The sequence below is a fragment of the Ceratotherium simum genome, chromosome 22 (assembly GCF_057802395.1).
Source record: "Ceratotherium simum simum isolate JZ-2026a chromosome 22, ASM5780239v1, whole genome shotgun sequence".
Classification (NCBI taxonomy): domain Eukaryota; kingdom Metazoa; phylum Chordata; class Mammalia; order Perissodactyla; family Rhinocerotidae; genus Ceratotherium; species Ceratotherium simum.
In genome coordinates this window covers 2,839,467-2,861,285 of record NC_141921.1, presented here as the reverse complement: position 1 = coordinate 2,861,285, position 21,819 = coordinate 2,839,467, and the positions used below count along the sequence as shown (strand labels likewise).

General features: G+C 40.2%; 1 protein-coding gene across 1 annotated transcript in view; it reads right to left on the bottom strand.

The window, feature by feature from the left end:
- The window catches only part of FYB2 (FYN binding protein 2), a 105,783-nt gene that overhangs the window by 27,994 nt on the left and 55,970 nt on the right, over nt 1–21,819 (bottom strand). Inside the window, exons 5-8 of the mRNA XM_087445859.1 lie at nt 17,750–17,850; nt 7,336–7,370; nt 4,994–5,025; nt 652–754 (exon numbers count right to left, since the gene is read on the bottom strand). Of these exons, the coding sequence (XP_087301985.1) occupies nt 652–754; nt 4,994–5,025; nt 7,336–7,370; nt 17,750–17,850 (271 nt within the window). The remainder of the gene's footprint in view (nt 1–651; nt 755–4,993; nt 5,026–7,335; nt 7,371–17,749; nt 17,851–21,819) is intronic.

The following is a 21,819-nucleotide window of genomic DNA, read 5'->3' as shown; positions in this document are numbered from 1 at the left end:
CAAACAGGTATCTAGAATGTTGTGAGCACTAGCAGTAACCCCGGTGGTATCTCTTGTCAAGCATCTGACCACGTTAACTGTGTGGAAGGGGATAGTGTCCATTGGATATGGATACACACATATACACAGTGTTTGCTGTTAAGAAAAGCAACAACAGTACATTTCATTTTTATGGTAGCTTATGGCTTACAAAGCACTTTCATGTACATTAGTTCATTTTATCATCATGATCGAGGATAGGAGTGTGGATGGTAATTGGGTGGGGATCATTTATTCTCATTTTACAGATGAGATGATGGAGCTCAGAGACTAAGTCACTCTTCTAAGCAGAACTTAAGGAGGCCCTGCCTCCAGGCTCGTGCGAGTGCAGGGTCAGGCCCTGGGTGAGTGTCTCTTTATATTTTGCCCCAAGGTGCCTTGCCGAACTCACACTAGTCCCAGCCCTGCTTCATGACTAATAAGTAGAAAATCTGAGGCCAGAGCTCAGTGCTATTGTCACGTTCATTTCTTTGATGAAATGCCCAACACCCACTGCATCTTCTGACTCTGTCTAGAGAGCTACACGTCTCAGCCTCTAAAAGTCACCCATGACCTGGTCCTGTTACACGTCTGAACTGCACTATTTGGTCTGGAATCCTAGAACACAGATACCTTGAAAAGATGGTTTGAATGTGGATCCTTTTCTGATTTTTTAGGTTCCAATTCACTTGGCTCTTTTTCTTTCATTTTTTCATCTTCATCTTCATATTTAGGGCTGAAATGTGAAGAGATACCAGGGAAATAGTGAAGCTTAGAGTGTTTAGATGACAGTGCATCATTCCATCCTAAATGAAGTGAATAGGAAAAATGAATTTAAATAGACATGAGTCCTTTAAAAAAAAAAAAAAGGATAAGGGGACCCAGATCAGGTCAACCATCTGGATAGTTTCCCCAAGTTTCCGCCTGCTCCAATCATGCCAGAGCGTCAGTTCCTGCTTAAGTCTCCTCGTAACTCCCCTACCTCTAGGACTAAATGCAAGGCCCATCGTGGTCTGGTCCTGCCTGTCTCTCCAGCCTCGTCTCCCTCTGCTCCTTCCCTTTTTTTTTTTTTTTTTTTTGGTGAGAAACATCAGCCCTGAGCTAACATCCGTGCTAATCCTCCTCTTTTTGCTGAGGAAGACCAGCTCTGAGCTAACATCTATTGCCAATCCTCCTGCTTTTCTTCCCCAAAGCCCCAGTAGATAGTTGTATGTCATAGTTGCACATCCTTCTAGTTGCTGTATGTGGGACGCGGCCTCAGCATGGCCGGAGAAGCGGTGCATCAGTGCGCGCCCGGGATCCGAACCCGGGCCGCCAGTAGTGGAGCACATGCACTTAACCGCTAAGCCACGGGGCCGGCCCTCCTTCCCTTCACTTTTGCTGTAGTCTCGACTCTCATAATTCCCCAAACCTACCATCCTATTTTGGGCAACTCTCCATTTTTATTTGCTATTTCCTTTGTCAGACACGCCTTCCACATCTTTTTTTTTTTTGTGAGAAATATCGGCCTTGAGCTAACATCTGCCAATCCTCCTCTTTTTTTGCTGAGGAAGACTGGCCCTGGGCTAACATCTGTGCCCATCTTCCTCCACTTTATATGGGACGCCGCCACAGCATGGCTTGACAAGCGGTGCGTTGGTGCGCGCCCGGGATCCGAACCTGCGAACCCCGGGCCCCCGGAGCAGAACGCGCGCACTTAACCGCATGCGCCACCGGGCCGGCCCCTTCCACATCTTATATTGCTGGAAAACACAACACTCTTCTCGATTTGTCAAAATCATCTTACCTCTGAGAATCCTTCCCTGATTGTCCCAAGCAGTCAAACCTTCTTACCAGCTCCCTAACGTGTTGTCCTTCTATCTTGTATTATAACGTACTGTCTATGGATCTGTCTCCAGTTCTTCTGCTTTGCCTTGTCAGCTAATTAAATATCAAGTTATAGAGGCAGGACTCTCTTATTCATTGTATATCCCCAGCACCGATGCTGTGTAATCCATGATAGCAATAGCACAGTGCCTGGCACAGAGTGGTACTCAGCCAGTATTCCCTAATGAATGAACGACCGGCATGCTCCAGTATATAGCCAACAGCTGCAGTGGAGGAGTGGGAGAAGTGAAGGAGGAGAGTGAAAATGAAAATCTGAGAATCAAGGACAGAATGCTGGAGAACATTAACACTCACATGAGAACTTCTGTGTCTGGCATTACAGTGAACTAGATGATTCTATGACCACATTTATATGGAGGAGGAAAAAGAGCCCTCAAAGAAAATCAGAAGGGGTGGTCATGAAGGAAGGAGAAACACCAAGAGAGAGTACTGTTCTGAAAGACAATGGAAGGAGTTTTGGGGAATTTCATTCATTCATCCAATTACTGAGCGCTCTTGTCCACCATTAAGGTCATATGCTAGTTCTGTGATGAACAGGGGCTGTGGCGTGAGGGCTGGGTTCTCATCCCCACTCTACCTCCTTCTCAAAGTCTAAGATTAACCTTTCCAAAAATCAGATTTTCTCATATTTAAATGAAAGGTCACATTGCTAATCTCCACGGTTACCACGAGAATGAAATGTGGTTAAAACGTTGAAAGCCTAGCATTGTTCGCAGCACGTAATGGCCTTTCAATAATTGTCGGTGTCCTTTTCTTCATTGAAGCGTTTGCTGAGCTAGAATTACCCAATTCTTACGTTCCCATTACACATTGCTGACATTTCTCCTAAGTCGTTTACCTGCCTTGTTGACGTACGAGTCCTTTGTAATCCATCTTCCTGTCCCCCAAGCTTTGTCCAGTAGTTTCTACACAGCTGGATCTCCATCCATAACTCTCAAATTAAATTTAATATTGTAACTTTTAGGAATACTGTGAGAGAGAGGGGTGCATTATCTCTGCTTTAAAACTCTTTTGTGGCTCCCCCTGATCTATAGGATAAGGTCTAAGTTTGTGCCATCCAATACAGCGGCCACTGGCCACATGGTTATTGAACACTTGAAATGTGTCTGGTCCAAATTGAGCTCTAAGAGTAAAATATATCTGGATTTTGATGACTTGGTATGAAAAAAAAGAATATAAAATATCTCAGTAATATTTTTTATATTGATTACATGTTGAAATAATATTTTGTATATATTGGGATAAATAAAATACATTAACATTTCACCTGTTTCTTTTTACTTTTTAAAATATGAAATATGGCTAGGAGGAAATTTTAAATGACTTATGTGGTCTTCACATACTTCTGTCGGACAGGGCTGGTCTAAGGAAGGGTGCTGAGGCCCTCCTGGCGCAGCTCTGCACACCTGCCCCGCTTCCTTCCTGCTGCTCCCGCACTGCACTCGATGCTCGAGCATTATCAGACTGTTTGTGGATTCCCGCACCGGCCTCACTGTTTGGCACCCTGTGTCTTTGCTCTACATATTTCCTTGTGCCTGGGACATACTTTCCACCATTGTCACCCGGCCAGTTCCTACTCGTCTTTCACCATTCAGCTCAGTTGTCACTCTTTTTTGTTGTGAGGAAGATCAGCCCTGAGCTAACATCCGACACCAATCCTCCTCTTTTTGCTGAGGAAGACTGGCCCTGGGCTAACATCCGTGCCCATCTTCTTCTACTTTATATGGGACGCTGCCACAGCATGGCTTGACCAGCAGCGTGTCGGTCTGTGCTCGGGATCCGAACCTGTGAACCCCAGGCTGCTGAAGTGGAGTGTGCGAACCTAACTGCTACAGCACTGGGCTGGCCCTCAGTTGTCACTCTTCAAGGAAGCATGCCTGGGGCCTCATCTATGTGTTTTCACAATGTCCTCAGCAGTGATTATAGTATACGTAATTTCCTATTTATGTGGTCATTTTCCCCTCCAAGTAACCCCCCACTCCAACCCCTTTGGCCTCCACTCCCATCTTGAACTGAGGGTAGGAAATATATTCTACTCATTTTTATACTCAGAATCTAGCAGTGTCTAAACAGAGAAAACCCTCAGTAAATGTTAAACTAGTCAATCATTTGACATGTGCCCATCGTGAGCCCAGCACTGTGCTATGTGCTAGAGGGTCATTGCGGGGTCATGAATTTAAGGTCAGGCAGGAACTCCAGGGAGACAAAGGGAGGGAGATGAAGCAGGGTTTTCCCCCTGATTCGGCTTGTATGTTTTTACCTTTAGCCAGAAAATACTTGCTTCTCCAGAGCTCACTGGCCATGTTTATTCTAATGCATTAAAAAATAGCAGCAGGGGAAGAGTGACAGAGACTGTCTCTGAAGAGGCAGGAGAGAGAACTGCTGTGGACCCAGGAAGGAGGAAAGGTACTGGGACACCAAGAAGAGGAAGTCCCCAGCCCGGGGGAGCTCACAGACACAGTGTGGAGGAGAGTGAGGGTGGGCTGGCATGTCAGCAAACAAACGACATGAAGCGACATCAGTGCAAACAGATGTGCACCTCACAGTGGTACCACACGGAAGGGACTGCTTACTTCTCTCTGAAGGAGGGGAATTAGGGAGGCTTCTTACAGGAGGGGACGTGACGGTCAGTAGAGTGCGTCAGATTAAGTTGGGGTGAGTTAATGAGTTAAATGAGCAAAGGCAGAGAAACGTGAAACAGCATGGTGCAGTGTGGAAACTGTATGTTCTTGGGGATTCATGGGATGGTCATATGCCTGTTTGATTGTGTGACTGTCCCACTGGTCCAGGAGCCCCCAAGGGTGGTGGCTAGATCTCCATCCCTGCTACAGCGCCAGTGGTTAGCAAATGGCTGGCACATGCTGGAGATTCAGCGTTTGCTGAGTGAGTGCAGTGTGGGCTAGGAGGGCATGAGAGGGAGTGGCCGGCAGGATCCCTGAGCACCTTCTCGGCACCGGGCACCGGGCAAGGTGCTGGGGAGGCTGAACCAGGTCAGGCACCGGAAGCACAGCTGGGCCATCGAGGAAAACTAGTTCAGTCATCAGAAGGTCAGTGGATGGATTAATTGGATTCTGAAGATAAAACTCACCTAAGTTCTTGATGGAGAAGACTCTTCCACGGCTGAAAGTAAAGAGGAAAATGGTCATTTTCATAAATCAACCCAAATCAGGCCTCCTGTTTGCTTACAGATCATTAGCGACTAGACCAAAAGCGAGGTCTCAGTACAGACAATGGGGGACACTGACAACAGAAATTTCCGTGAACTGTTGCCAGTGGAGCTGCAGATCAATCCAAAAAGAAAATGAGCATTTGTGAAGTCACGGTGCCTGCCAGAGGGGGTGTATAATTTGACTTAGAAGAATAAATTGTTCTCTGCATGCCTTTCCAGGAATGCATCTACAGAATAAAAAAATTTTCAGTCATATGAAGAAGTATGAATTTATGATATTTGAGCAATGTTTCAGTGGGTAAAATTGGTATACATAAGTGTGTAAGTCACGCTGGGAATTCTCCCTTACTGATCATGCACCCTCTGATCAAAAATCAGCTCTCACATGATCTAGATTTGGCTCCATTAAAATTATGTCCCAGTGACCACAACATAGCCCCTCATTTATTCAGTCATCACATATCTGATGCCATCCCTTATCGGGAATCTAGCCAAGAACCTGAAGAAAATAGAAAATATCTAATCATCCAAAATGCTGCCGCAAAGTCCAGGCTTAATAGTTCATATACTCTCCGTTGAGGAGAGCCCTGCAGGCCTTCATTCAGGGACTACTGGTTTTTATTTTCCATATAATTCTAGCAAATTGGATGACAGCACTGGTGGAATGACAGGTCAGATGGACCTTGTTTTGTATCTCTGCTACGTTATTGACAGTTTACTTAACCTCTCTGAGCCTTGAGTTCTCATCTGTAAAACGGAAGCAGTGATACTAACTCACAGGGTGACTCTACCGTGTATGCACAAGTGCCCAGCACACAACAGGGACTTGGAACATGCCCGACCACGTGAAGACTCACTGCTGGACTCAAAAATACAGTAGAAAAAAATGATAATTGTCAGAAAAGAGAAAACAATTACAGCAAATAGACTTGTGGTGGTTTGGTGTGAAGGCAACTAGCTCTGAACACCTACAAGGGCCCAGGAGCATCTCGTGAGAAGAGCATGAAATGTGTCCCTCAGCCCCTTATGTTCCAGAGTATTCCAAGTCATCTGGAAATGGTGGAATCAGATTCCACCCACCGAGCGTAAAAATACTGAGACGAACGAAATGCCTGTCTGAAGGTTAAAGATTTGAAAATTGAAAATACTTTCATGCTTTTTTATTTTGAATGGAATAAAATTTGGTCATTTGGAGAGTTCACTTGTGCAGAAAAGTTTATTATTTGCTGATGTTGCCAGGTAAGTGAGGCATTCTAATAGAATGTTTCTCCTTTCATCAATAGAAAACTATAAATGATTATTATTCCTATCTATAAAGTGTATCCACACATGAACTATTCTTTCCAGCAAGCATAAGAAAACTGAGGCTGAAAGATGAAGGATCTAGACTACAAGTACCCAATGAGAAAAGAGTAGAACCTTAACCACCCCGTGACACCATGAGGGAAGTGCCTACTCTGTGCCAGGCGCTGTCCTAGGTGCTCACCTACTTTGTCTGACTTCGTGCTCTCAGCAACTCAGTGAAACAAGTATTGGTCCCCGTGTTCACCAAGCATCTACCACTGCAGATGTGGTAACCACAGGGCACGTGCTTCCTGCCCTCATGGAGAAGACACCATTTTACAGAAGACCCTACTGAAGCTCGGAGAGATGATACGCTGGAACAGATTCCAGGCACTTTCTATTAAACTGTTTATCTGAATTTACCTTATTTTCATTCTCACAATGACCCCAGATGTGGGTGCTTCTATCATCTCTGTTTTACAGGTGAGGAAATGGAGCTTCAAAATCATACAGCCAGGAGCTGGGACAGAGTCTAGTAATTCCCCTTGGGCCCTAATTAATCTGTTACATTGCCCACAAGGTGGCACCTAGCACCGTGCCCAACAGGACCCCAGAAAATATGCCTTCAAGGGTCTGGTCATCCTCATGGAAAGCACAGGATATACAAATCTGGCTTGTGCCAAGGGACTCTTCTCTCTGAAGGGACAGTTATGAAAGGCCACTTGGTGCTGGCCACCATAGATAAGGGGCCGGGGATGGATCAGGACCATCTTCTTCCATCCCATCACAGACTATCTGTCCCTCAAATGACAGGGCTCAGGCTTCAGAACCTTAGCAGCTGGAGTCTGGAAAAGCCTCAGAAACCTGGGGAAAGTAAAAAAACAAAGACTTTCTTCTCTCATGTAAGAAACTACTTCAGCATCAACTCTGTACACTTGTTTTAGTTATAAAGCTGGTAAGAAGAGAGGATACAATACCTTTGGGAGTTCTTCAATTCCAACTTCATAAATTGCTAAAATAAACATGAAAAAAATTATTTCCAGGCAGGTTCTTACAGCACCCAGGATTATTGCAATTATGAAAGACCGCAGAGTTATGTCTCCTCAGCTTTCAGAACATCAATCGATCTGAGGCTCTGTCTATACGGTTTGGGAAATTCTCAGGTCACTGCTCATGGTTTTAATGTCTGTGGGGATTTCCAGGAGGGAATGTGCAGTCAATGAAAACATTTGAAACAATTGTCAGTTTCCTGTTTGATAAACAGAGTCATACTCCGTGATTAAGAGAAAGCACTGAAATTCCGTGGTAGCAAGGAAAAGGCAAACTTGAAAGGAAAGAGAAAGGAAAGGCCACAAAAGCCCAGATCCCACCCCAACACCATGAACACCATGGCACCCTGAATCGTTCTGCTCCCCAAGTGGTCCATTTCCTCAGCACAGCTGGACAAGAAGAGACTGACCACCAACGAAGGCTCCAACACCTTTAGATTTTTCTGATAGTTCTGTGGATTTTAGTTAATGACATGATGCCAACCTTAATTATTAACAAACACAAGTAGTGGCAAGAATTCGGGTTCAGAGCCCAGTCATGCCGCTTCCTACCTGTGGGATTCCAGACAAATTGCTCCATTTCTTTGAGCTTCAGCTTGCTGACCTGTGACATAGGGCCATTGGCACTTGCCTTACACAGTTATTGAGGAGATTAAAGGAGATGATGTAAGAAATGTAACATACCTAGCAGAGCACCAGACAGTATGTAGAAAGTGATATGTTTTTTGATAAAATTGCTAAGTTGGTTTTTCTTTGCTTAAAAGTTTCTCTTTAGAGATAATGAGTATGTGTGCATAATAAATAGGACACCTATGTTTCTTTTCTCTTTTTTGCTGCTAGAATCCTGAAACTTTGGTTTAGAAAACTGACCAGACAACATGTTGCATTTCTAAGCCGTTATTATTCTAAGCATACAATCCATTGATAAAGTCAATGAAATCCTAGCTTTTCTTTAGGGACTGCCAGCACATGACTGTTGACATATAGACCTGAAATTCTGTGTGGGTGATTTAATAATATGTACTTCAACTTGGGTAATTGTACACTTTCATTTTCACTAATTTTTGAATCAAAACATTTTATTCTGCTATTACTTCCTTTAAAAACTTTGCTTAGCTATTAATACATTAAAAATATCTACTTATGATGCAGTTTGCCCAATATCCATCCCAAGTATGAATTTCTATTTCAATTTTTAAAATGATAATCTCCTCCTTCCCCCAATTTATTTACCATTCTATGTTTTTCAAAGAATTAACAAATGATGATCTCCTTGCTTCTCGTTGCCATTTGCTGGGGCGGGGGGAGATATTATTATTCTGTCTTAGAAATGGGGAAACCAAGGCTCAGAGAGGCCTTACTTGCCAAGGCTAGTAAACAAAGATAATACACAATTAATAACACATTCATAATTTGATATTGCTTTTTCACAAAGTGGAGGTTCTCCAAAGGTAAGTTTGGTCATCAAAACTTGCTTTCAAGGTAGGAATATAAAGTACAAAGGACTGTACCCCAGGGGGTCAGGAAGCGACTAGCAATGATAACAGGAGGATGCAGCCCACAGCAGTGGAACCCTCGCTCACTTTCCACATGGAGTTACATAAGTCTTTCTCCACTGAATAGCTTTATCCTAGCCAGGAGAAATGGACTAATATCAGAAGATGGTCCTCAGCAGCCCTCCGAGTACTAGTATCATAACATAGTCATGTCTTACAGGCCCTCAGCTCTTCCTCCATGTACTACCTCCCTGTGTGACCTTGGAAAAGTCCCTTCACTTCTTTTACACCAGGAGGTGCGATGATTGTTACTAATATTATAAAAACAATAATAATAAGAAGCTAACATTCTTTACACTTATAGGTAGCAGGCAACTATGCTAAGAGTTTAAATGCATGATTTCACTTAATTGTCACGATGATCACAACTAATATTTCAATTTTACTGATAAGGAAACACACCCAGAGAAATGAAGTACCTTACCGAAGGTCACTCGGTTAGGAAATGGCTTTCCAACTTTCTTTCAGCCATGGAATCATTTGTTTAAAGGGAATATTACCCAGGAGCATAAACAGAACTTCTGTGGTTGAAGTTATCCCTGAGGGTCTCCAAGACCCTTCAGGATAGCTCTGGGACCTAGGAAGCACAGCCTGAATGGCTGGTCTAGATGACCTCTGAGGACAATTGTGCAGACCCTTCAGAACAGCCTAAATCCTGCTTGCTCACTGCCAAGTTTTGTATAAAAGGGTGAAGCCTCAAAAAGGCACCTGCTGAGCTATGCACCCCTGAGGGGATGGTCTTTGTTTCCTTGGCATTTTTCAAGGGACAGACACACCCAATGATGACAGTAAAAGCCAACCCCCTCTTCCTCTCCCTTGTCTCTTCCTTCCTCCCTCCCTTCCTCTCCTTTTCTCTTCCAGAAAGGTATCATTTAGACTCCTCACCCTTGGTGGGCAGAGAAAAAAAAGAAAGATCTATTTTGAGTTAATTTTTGTATAAGGTGTGAGACTTAGATGGAAGTTTATTCATTTTCTTACCTATGGATATCCAGCTGCTCCAACACTATTAAAAGTTATCTTCTCTCCATTGAATTGCTTTTTACAACTTTGTAAAAAAAAAAATCAGATGGGCATATTTGTGTAGGTATCAATTCTTGGTTCTCAATTCTGTTTCATCATTCTATGTGTTTCTCTCTGCCAACACCACACAGTTTTGATTTCTGTGGCTATAATTCTTGAAATTAGGAATTCTGCTACCTCTTGCTTTTTCTTCTTCAAAATTGCCTTTTAGCTATTCTAGTTCATTTGCCTTTCTGTATACATCATACACCACATGACAACATTTTGGACAACAAAGGACATTATATACAATGGTGGTCTCATAAGATTCGTACCATACAGCCTAGGTGTGTAGTAGGCTATATCATCTAGGTTTGTGTAAGTACACTCTGTGATGTTCACACAATGCATTTCTCAGAGTGTATCCTCCCCATTAAGTGATGCATGACTGTACATTTTAGAGTAAGCTTGTCAATATCTACAAAAGATCATGCTCGATTTTTATAGGAATTGCATTAACCCTGTATACCAACTTAGGGAGAATTAACATTTTTACTATATTGAGCCTTCCAATCCATAAATATGGTATGTCTCTCCATTTAGGTTTTTTTTAAATTATTTCATCAGCAATTTGTAGTTTTCAAAATTTAAGTTTTATGCATGTTTTGTTAGATTTAAGTCTTAAGTATTTCTCTTTCTTGAGCAATTATACAATTATAAATGATATTGTATTTTTCGATTAGTGTCCATGTGTTTGTTGCTAATATATGGAAACATAGTTGATTTTTTAATGTTTATATTGTATCTGGTGACCTTATTGAACTCATTTATTAGTTCTGAGAGGTTTTTGTTTTTTGTTTTTTTTGGTAAATTTCTTGGGATTTTCTATCTAGACAATCACGTCATCACGAATAAGAACAGATTGTTTCTCTCTTTTTGATCTGTATACCTTTTATTTCCTTTTCTTGCCTTATTGCACTGGCTAGAACTTCCAGCACTATGTTGAATAGGATTGGTAAGAGTGAACATCCTTGCCTTGTTCCCAATCTTAGGGGCAAAGTATTCAGTATGCCACCATTAAGTTTCTTGGTAGCTATAGGCTTTTTGTAAATGCTGTTTATCAAGTTGAGGAAGTTCCCCTCTATTCCTATTTTTCTGAGAGGTTTTTTTAATCATGAATAGGTAATTGAATTTGTCAAATGTTTTTTTCTGCATAGATTGATATTATTGTGTGATTCTTTAGGTTGTCAATATGGTAGATTTCATTGATTGATTTTTGAATATTGAACTAGTTTTGCATCCCTGGAATTAACAACACTTAGTCATTGTGTATAATTCTTTTTATGTCTTGCTGAATTCTATTTACTAATATTTTGTTAAGGATTTTGATGACTATACTCATGGAGGATAATAATCTACAGTTTTCTGCTTTTGTACTGTCTTTGTCTGGGTTTGGTATCAGGGTAATAACAGCTTCATAAAATGAGTTAGCAAGTGTTTCCCCCTCTTCTATTTTTCTGGAAAAGGTTGTGTAGAATTGGTGTTAATTCTTCATTAAACATTTGATAGAATGCTCCAGTGAAATCACCTGGATTCTGAGATAACCTTTTTGGGAGTTTTAAAATTATGCATTCAATTTACTTAATAGTTACAGGGCTATTCAAATAATTTATGTTGAGTGAGTTGTAGTAGTTTGTACTTTTTGAGGAATTGTTCCATTTTAATCTAAATTGTCAAAATTTATATGTGTAGAGTTGTTCATAATATTCCCTTATTATCCCTTTGATGTCTGCAGGGTTTGTAATGATATCTCTTTTATTCTTGATATTGTTAATTTGTGTTTTCTTTGTTTCTTTGTCAGTCTTGCTAAATGTCAATTTTATAGCTATTTTTAAAGAACAAGCTTTTGGTTTTATTGATTTTTCTCTATTGCTTTTCTGTTTTCAATTTATTTCTGTTCTTATCTTGATTATTTCTTTCCTTCCACTTGCTTTGGATTTATTTTGCTCTTCTTTCTCTGTAGTCTTAAGGCAGGATCTTAGATTTGAAGCTTTTCCTCTCTTTAAGCATATTTAGTGCTACAAATTTCCCTTTCAGCATTGCTTAAGCTGTGCTCCACAAATTTTGATATGTTGTATTTTCATTTTTATTCAGTTTAAATGTATGCTTTGATTTTCCTTAAGACTTACTCTTTGACCCATGGATTATTTAGAAATGTGTTGTTTTGTTTCTAAGTGTCTGGAGAATTTCCTGTTATCTTATGGTTATTGATTTCTAGTTTGATTACACTGTGGTCAGAAAACATACTCTGCAGGATTTCAATTCTTTTAAATTTGTTGACCTTTGTTTTATGGCTCAGAAAATGATCTTGGGATATGTTTATGGGTGCTTGATAAGTATGTGTATTTTGCTCTTGTTGTGTGTTCTATAGATGTCAATTAGATCCTGTTGGTTGATGGCACTGTTGAATTCTTCTGTATCCTTGCTGATTTTATGTCTAGGTATTCTGTCAATAGTTGAGAGAGGAGTGTTCAAGTCTCAAACTATAATAGTTTATCGGTCTATTTCTCCTTTTAGCTTTTGCATCACATATTTTGCAGCTCTGGAGTTTGGTGCACACACATTTAGGATTGCTAAGTCTTCTTGGTGGATTGATCCTTTTATCATTACATAATATAATGCCTCTAGTAATTTTCTTTGCTCTGAAGTGTACTTTACCTGTTAATGTAGCCACCCCTGCCTTCTTTAGATTAATATGATATATTATTTTCCATCTTTTTACTTTCTTTACCTATACTGTTATATTTTAATTGAGATTCTTTTAGGCAGCATATAGTTGCATCATGTTTTTTGATCCACTCTGCCAATCTCTGTCTTTTAATTGATGTATTTAGGCAATTTACATTTAATGTAATTAGTGTAATTATCGATATGTTAGGGCTTAAGTCTGCCTTTTGTTTTTTGTTTTCTGTTTATTCTGGTTTTTGCTTCTCTGTTTTATATTTCTTGCCTTCTCATGGGTTACTCAAACATTTTTAGAATATTTTTTGATTTATCTCTGGTGGTTTTTTTCTTTCTGGTGTTTTTTATTAGATCTCATTGTATAGTGTTTTTAGTAGTTGCTCTAGGGATTACATTATATATACAAGACTTTTCACAGTTTACTGGTCTGGACATTTTATCAGTTCATGTGAAGTGTAGATACTATATTTCCTTTTTTGTCTCTTAACCCTCCCTCTTATAATTGTCTTAAATATTTCCTTTACTTACATTTAGAACTATATCAGATGATATTATAAGTTTTTGCTTCAACCATCAAACATAATTTAGGAAACCCAAGAGAAGAAGGAAAATGTGTCACATTTACCCATACTTGTATTCTTTCCATTGTTCTTTTTCTGAACTAATGTTCCAAGGTTATTTTATTGTTTCTTTTCTGGTTAGAAAACTTCCTTTAGCCAGTCTTTTAGGATGAAGCAAACAAATTTTCCTAGTTTTCCTTCATCTGAGAATGTGTTCATTTGTCCTTCATTCTTGAAACATATTTTCACTGGTAATAGGATTCTGGGTTGATAGTTCTTTTCTTTTTGCACTTGAAAAACATTGTGCCACTTCTTTCTGGCTTTCATGGTTTCCAATGAGAAATCCACTGTCATTCAAATTGTTTTTCACCTATAGTTTACATGTCATTTCTCTCTCGCTGCTTTCAAGATTTTTATTTTGTGTTTATTTTTCAGAAGTTTGATTTTGTTTCTCTGTGTGCATTGGGTCTATCCAGTATGGAGTTTGCTCGGCTTCTTGAATCTATTGTTTTATATGTTTTACCAAATTTGGGAAGTTTTCAGCACCATTTCTTTAAGTACTTTTTCAGTCATGTCCTCTTTCTCCTCTCTTTCCAGGATTCCAATTTAAGACTTTAGTTGGAGTCCCACAGGTCCTTTGAAGCTCTGTTTATTTTTTTCCCCAAGTCTATTTTCTCCTTGTTGTTCACATTGGGTAATTTCTATTGTTTCTTTCAAGTTCGCTGACTCTTCTGTTCCCGCCATTCTGCTGTTGAGCTTTTTATTTTTCTTATTATATTTTTCAGTTCTAAAATTTCCATTTGTTTTTTCTTTACATCTTCCACTTCTTTACAGAGATACTCTATTTCTTCAGTAAGACTCTATTTTTTCTCCATTTATTTCAATCCTGTTCATAATTGCTCATTGAAGCACTTTTATAACAGCTGCTTTAAAGCCTTTGTCAGAAAATTCTAACAGTCCAGTCACCTCAGTGTTGGCTCTGTGGATCATTTCTTTTCATTCAAGTTGAGACTTTCCTGGGTTTTGGTATGATGAGTGATTTTCTATTGAAACCAGGACATTTGGAGTATTATGTTATGAGACTCTAGATATTATTGAAACCTTCTGTTTTAGCTGGCTTTTCATGGCAGCAGAAGGGGGTGGGGGGCTGCCTTTTTTATGCCAGGTAGGGGTAGAAATCTCAGTTCCCCGCTTCTTGGCCTCCTGATACCCAGGTGAAGGAAAGGCTCTTCATCACTGCCAGGCAGGAGTGGGGGCTCTGGCTCCCCACCAGGCTTCTGCTGATAACACCCTGGCTGGGAGGGGTAGCAATGCTTGTTATTGCTCCCCATGTGGCTTCTGCTGATACCACAGGGAGAGGATGGCTGCCTTACTGCTGGGTGGTTGTGAAAGTCCTGACTCTCCTCTAGGTCTCTTCTGATACCACCCCGACAGGGAGGGGAAGGGGCACCTTGTTACTGCTGGGTGGGGGGTTGGAGTCCAAGCTCCCCATATGGTCTTCACTGACTGTCACTGTAGGTGAAGTTTTGTTAACCTTGGCAGGGACGAAAGTCCCAGTTCCTTACTTGGCCTTCTCTGAAACCACCTCAGCAGAGGGGTTGGGGTGCATCATTGCATCGTGATGAGGGTGGACATCTAGACTCCCCACTCAGCACTGGCTAGTGGGGATGGGGCCAAAGTTTTTTTCTGTGTTATTTAGCTGGAGTAGAATGGTTGTTTTCTAGAGGCTTTCTGTTTTTCTAGGCTGCTCCTTTCCTGGTCCTTTGGCTAGAAAGAGCGGGCTTTTGTTGGAGATGTTTCTTTCTGTGCCTATTGGTATTTCTGGGTGGCTGGCTTCTTCAGCTCCAAGTCTGGGATATATGAGGCAAGAAGAAAGCCCAGGGAACTCACTACTTCTCCTTCCTTGGGTCCTGAGGTCCCTAGCTGGTCTACCTTCTTCTTTCTACCCTTTCAGAGTCTTCTAGTTTTCTTGTGTTTGTTTTATATATAATACCTGGAGATTTTAGTTGTCCTTAGCAGAGGGACTAGGGAGAAGTATTTCTGCTCCATCTTCCCAGAAGCAAAACTCCACTTGACTTGAAATGTATCATTTAATCAAACACTCAGAACAACTCCACAAGGAGATATTATACCCATTTTGTAGATGAAGAAACTGAGGTTCACATGTCATTCAACCAGTAAGTAGTATAAAGAGGATGGAAGACACTGGGAAGAGTCAATGAAGAGGGAAAAGTAGGGGTAAAATAGCTAACTTCCTTCCTTTCTTTTTCTTGTAGGGTAACCGTATCTTGGCTCTGTAGAGAGGAGCAGAGAAAGGAGTGGGGACATATAACAGAATCCTTTTGATCCCAGGCTGTGGTTCCCCAGCTTCTTCAGCCCTGGCAGGCTTATTCCTGTCTTCCACAGGGAGGCCCTTTCTGGCAGGGGAAGCCCTCACCACCCTTGCCCTTCTCCCACCCTACTCCCTTTCTATTGCCCTGTGCTCTGTTACCTCTCAGGTGCATCAGTGGCTCAGTTTCTGAGTTCTTTTCAGTAATAAACACTTTCCTCCTTAGCAGCACTGTCCATGAAGTACACAAAGAATTCCTCAGTGAAAGCCTGCAGAGAGGCCTGGGTTAGTGGTCCTTCTTTGGGTACCTCAAAGGATGTCCCCTGGCAGGCCCACCGTGAACATTTGTGGCCCGGAGAGAACAATGCAGCCTCTGGTCCAGCTTCCCATTTCAATCCCCAGCTTCACCCTATAGCACAAGGGGCCTTGCATACGTCTAACCCCATCTACGCGACCCCCAGGAACAGCTCTCCCTGGATCCCAGTCTGTCCTGAGGAGGAGGACCTAGGGGAGAGAACCAAGGAGGATCTTAGGGAGCCACTTGCAGGAAGGGCATTCTGGGGGCCTCGTGTAGTCCCGACAAAGAAGGTGCAGGCTCTGTTTGGAGCATCCCCTGGACCCTGTGAGCCGTTAGCTTTGTAGAAAGGCACGCAGTTGGAATGTAGCCCAGATGGGGCCCACAGCCTTTCTATTCAAAGTGTGGTCTGCAGACCAGCAGCATCAGCATCATCAGGGAATTTGTCAGAAATGCAGACTCTCAGGCCTGACCCAGAGCTATTGAACCAGAATCTACATTTTAACAAGATCCCCGGGTGATTCGTGCGAACGTTAGAATTTGAGAAGCCATGCTCTAATGCAGGGGCCCAGAGACCCGAGTATGGAGCAACGTTGCCTTCAGGAGGTGATGGGGCAGGGGTTGCTCTTCTGATGGCCAGTATTTTATAGCCGTTTGGGAGAATATACAGTTTGCCCAGTCCAAGAGAGTTTTTCCAGCAGTTTGTCAACCCCTTATTTCCTGGGGGAGGGGAGGGATATTTCAATGGGTCCTAACTCTTACCCCACGAACTTCCTAAGTATGTGTTCCCAGGCAAATGACCTCCTCTCCCAGAGCCTTGGGCTTCTTGTCACATAATAAAGATGTTATACCAGATGATTTCTTTCTAACTCTCCTTCCAGGGAGCTAGACATCCTTGAATGTCTAACATCCAAGGGAACATCAAACACCCTTGAATGAGAAGCAGCATAAAATTGCAGAAAGAGCATGAATCTTAGAGGAAATCTGAGCCCATTTCACATTATAGCTCTGCCACATATTACTTGTGCAACTCAATCTCTCTGATCTTCAGTTTCCTGTCTCTAAAAGTTGGTTAATATAACTGCTATATCAGCAGGGATGTACGCAGAGGACCTAACACAGAACTGTTACATAACAAAGAACCCATAGTATAGGCTCAATAAATACTAGTGTTCATCCCAGCACTAATATGTATGCCTTTTGTAGAGAATTGGCTGATCCTATAGGCAGAACAAAGACATAGAAACTTGTAGAACAGCTATGAGTCCCTGCTTTTTCATTTTCTTGTCGGAAACAGTCTCTTTTTTCACAGAATGGTCTGAGCTTTCTCGGCAATACCAGAGGCACGAAGACTGAGCTCTGAGAGGATGGTCAGACCCAGTAAATGAATCCTCTGCTCCTCTTCAGGCTAACACAGGGACCTAATTCTCATGGTCTGTTATCTCCCTCCCCACACACAGTTTCCAGGGAACTTCAAGAAAGACACCACAAGAAGAGAGATGAAGTTTCTATAGGAGAAGGAAGAAAAATGAATCACCATATCTTGATTTTTCCCTCCCTCCCACATATCTACAAAAGGCAAAGTACCTAAGTAGATTGGTGAAGGAGAGAAGAGAAGAGGGGGAGAGAAGGCAGCTCTAGGAGTTGTGAGATAGCAGTGATGCCCAACTGGATTTATTTATACTTTTAAGAGAGAAGACCAGGGACAAAAAAAAAAAAACAAAAAAATACAACGAAATGAGACGGTAAAGCAGCATGGCTGTGAATTTTTAAGCTTACAGTTAGCAAGGAGAAAAATAGCATTTTTGACACATTTTCTTTTCACACAGGGTTACAATATTAATTGTCTTAGCAGACTTACAATCAGCAGTTTCTTTTGCGGTGCACAGGTTAATGGAGTTGCTAGAGTGTCTCAGATATGAAATTGTTGCCTCATAATTACGCAGTTCTTCAAATTCAGCACTGAGAAGCAAGGAGAAAAAAGATTACTTAAAATAAATTATTTCTTTAAATATGTTTTTAAACATTTCGTATTTTTTTCCTCATTAGAGAAGTAATATAAGTACGTCTGGCCAATATGGTGACCTCAACAGATATGGAAGGTACAGCACCCCTCCTCCAAATACACAGGAATTCCGGATGAAATATAACAATGCAAAGAATTATACAAAGGACACATAACTCACCTAGAAATCAATAAGGTAAAAATCCCCGGGGAACCAGACACAGAGAGGAAACTCACAATTAAAGATGTAAGTGAGAATTGCAGCCGAGGGACTCAAAGAGAAATTGGGACCAGATAAAGAAAGATCTTAGTGAGTGGGCGGCTGGGGATTTAATATCTGAGTAGGAAGTTAAGTCTGAGCCCAGGCCTCCTCTAAATGGGAAGCTGGAACTGAACTATCAGCATAAAGTCCAGAGTCACGAAATCACGTCCCGTCTGTAAAAGAAATTCTAAAAAATCTCTGTGTGCTCTCCCTGGGAACGAGCAGGGAAGCTCGCTACCTGACTACGGCCACTGGAGCTAAAAGAGTCACCCCTGAGAAATCAGAAAGTTGAAAACCCAGCACCAAAGTACAGGTTGGGTTCTAAATGCATATGATCTGTGTATTTCAGAGAGACAAAGCCAAAACTGGTACTTGAAATCCAAACCCCCTTGTAAACCAAATCTGAAATCATTCTGCAAAGATGCTTCTGTAACTCACGGCACCGACGGTTTCCAAAGGAAAGAATTCCCACTCAAAACAAGCTTCTAATGAAGAGCTGCAAATTGCACATGGAGATGAGCCACCATAGTCAGTCAGAAGATACAACTAATGGGAGCATTAAATGATAGAATGACATGAAAGTGACATTAAAATAAGTATGTTTTAAGCATTCCAAGAAATAAAGTGAGGAAAGCCATTAGAAAAAAAAAGAGAGAGTGTGAGCAAAGAACATGTCAATTTGGGTATAAGAGAAAGAAGTTATAGAAATCATAAATATAGTTCTTGAACTAAAAACTTAAGGTAGGAGTTGAAAAGTACAATAGACACAGCAGAAGAGAGAATTGGTGAGTTAGATCTGAGGAAGCCACCTGGCATGTAGCACAGAGAGATTAAGAGATGTAAACTATTCCAAGAGAAGTTAACAGTAGGCACGATAGAATGAGCAAGTCCAATATATCTAGACTAGGGATTCTAAAAGGAAAAAAGAAAGAGGATGATGAAAAGAAGTCAAAATTCAAATGATAATAGCTAAGATTTTTCTAAAATTGGAAAGAGACATGAATCCTTCTATTGAAAAAGCTTCAATAATAAGAAATAAGGATAAATTTACAGTTATACAGTATGTAATAAATCAGCATAAGTCAAAGAAAAAAAGGAAAAAATGTAAAAGGTGTGCGAGAGAAAAGTCAGATTATCTCCTAAGGAACAGCAGTGAGACTGGCAATAGACTTCTCCTTAGCAACACTAGATGGTGGGGATTGCGGATAATATCTTAAAGCACTGAGCAAAGATATCCGTCAATATAAAATTCTGTTCCAGCTAAATTATCATCCAGCTAAATTTGTCATCATAAGGGTGAGGCCAAAGATGTTTTCAGAATACAAGTGCATGCACTTAATGCTCTCAGATCCTTGCTGAAATACAGCAAAGTGTACTAGTAATGAAGTAGGATTTAAGAAACAATAGTGGTCAAAGAAATTAATAAAGCTATTGGTAAACCTAAATAAATATTGACTGTAAAAATGATTAATTTGTAGAAGTTTAAGAATAAAATGGAATTAAAATATTAAATAATAATACAGAAGATAGTGAGAGAGGGCTACGGGAATTGTTCTCAGGTCTTTGTATCATTTAGGAGCAGGATAGAGATTTTGATTAACATTAGACTTAGTTAATTGTGGATGTCAGAATTTAACTGTAACCACTAAAAAGGATAGAAATAGTAGAATATTTAACTTCTCAACTGGTAGAAGGAGCATATGCAATAAGAAAGCTTAAATATTAAAAAAGATGGCAGAAATAGAGGAAAAATGCATATAAAGAAATTTCATAGTAAATTTAAAACATAAAATATAATGGGAAAAAATCCAAATAGATCAAGAAGCACAATATATGTACATAGATTAACCTATTCCAATAAAATAGAGAGTATCTGACTGGATATTTTAAAATCCAGCTAATGCTGCTAAAATGTACCAGACAAACCAAAGCTCCCATATAAATGAATGGAAAAAGAGATGCAAACCAAAACTAACAAAAGAAAGGTCTGGTAGGTATGTTAATATTAGACCATACTTTAGCAAAACTGATCAAGAAAATGAGAGAAGTTACACACACATGCATACACACACACACAAATTACAGATAAAATAGGGGACAAAACTAGAGATAGTCTTAGGTTTTCAGAAATCTAAGAAAATGTTATGATCAGCTCTCTGCCAATAAATTTGAAAATTTAGGGTAAATTGACAACTTTATAGAGAAATATAAAATTACCACAGTGACTGATAGGCCAATAAACCATTAAAAGACTTGAATCAATAGTACACACACCCTTTTTCTCCCCAACCCATTGCCACACTCAACCCACCTCTCTCTCTTTCCTTCACCAAATAGTTTTATAAGAAGTTTTAATGAACAGTTTGAAAGAATAGAAAAAGAAGAAAAGCTACCCTACTCATTTTAAGAGTATAGTATAATTTTGATATGAAATCCACAAAATGACCAAACAATAAAAGAAAAATATAGCCAATCTCACTTAAGAGATTTTAGCCCAAATAGTTAAGATACTGGAAAATGAATTAATCAGTAATAACTCAAGAACAACTAAAATTTATTCCAAGACTTCAAGGAGGGCTCAGCATCAGAAAATTTGTCATTGCAATCAATCACATTGAAACAATAAAAGAGAAAAAAAGGATTATTTTAATAGATGCAAAAAAGCATTCCACATGTACTCTCTTAACTAGATTAACCTCCAACAAATATCGTACTTAATGGCGAAGTGTAACAAATGAAGAATTAATATCTAAGCTACTGGGAACCCCTGCAATAGGAAAAAGACAAACTCATAGAAAATTGGATAAAGAGATATGACAGATCACAGAAGAGAAAAATTCAATAGTTTATAAAAGTAAATTCACCGTGGTCAACAGGGAAACGGAAATCAAGACAATGAGAATTTAGTCCACACCCATCAGTTTAGCAAGAATCTCAAAATGTGAAAACAATATCTCATTTGGCAAGAATATGGAGAAACAGGAACTCTTTCACTGGTTTGAGAGTATGAATTGGCACACCCGTTTTGGAGGATAATTTTTTAATATCTAGTAAAACTGAAGCTGTTTATTTACTATTGTTTAGCAATTCTACTTCTAAGTAAAAACCTAGAGAAACTTGCTTATATTCACCTGGAAATATATGAGAATGATTACTGCAGCATCATCTGAAAAGGTGAAAATGTAAAACAACTTAAATGTTGCTCAGTAAGGGAACACATGAGCAGACTGTGATATGTTAGTACGATGAAATGCACACAACACTGCAATTATAGTGAATAAGCTAGAGTTACATGCATCAACTTAGAATATGAAAACACAGCTTTGAAAAAAAATCAAGTTGCAGAAGGATAAAGTAACCTGCCATTTATTCAAAAATGTAAAATACTGTATCTTTAACAGATGTATGCATTTGTAGCTACAGCATAAGAAATACACTAAATGGATACAGGCCTCTATTCATAGCAGGAGTTCCCCCTGGGAAGAGAGAAAGTGAAATAGGCCTGGGAGTGAAGGAAGGAGACTTCAGCCGTATCCACAACACACAGAAAATCACTACTTCGCACCTAATGTGGACAGTGGAGAGGAGAAAAATCCACCATGATCCTCCCACCTTGACATGAGTGAGGTCTTAGCATTCTGATATTCTTCCTGATTTTTTCCAT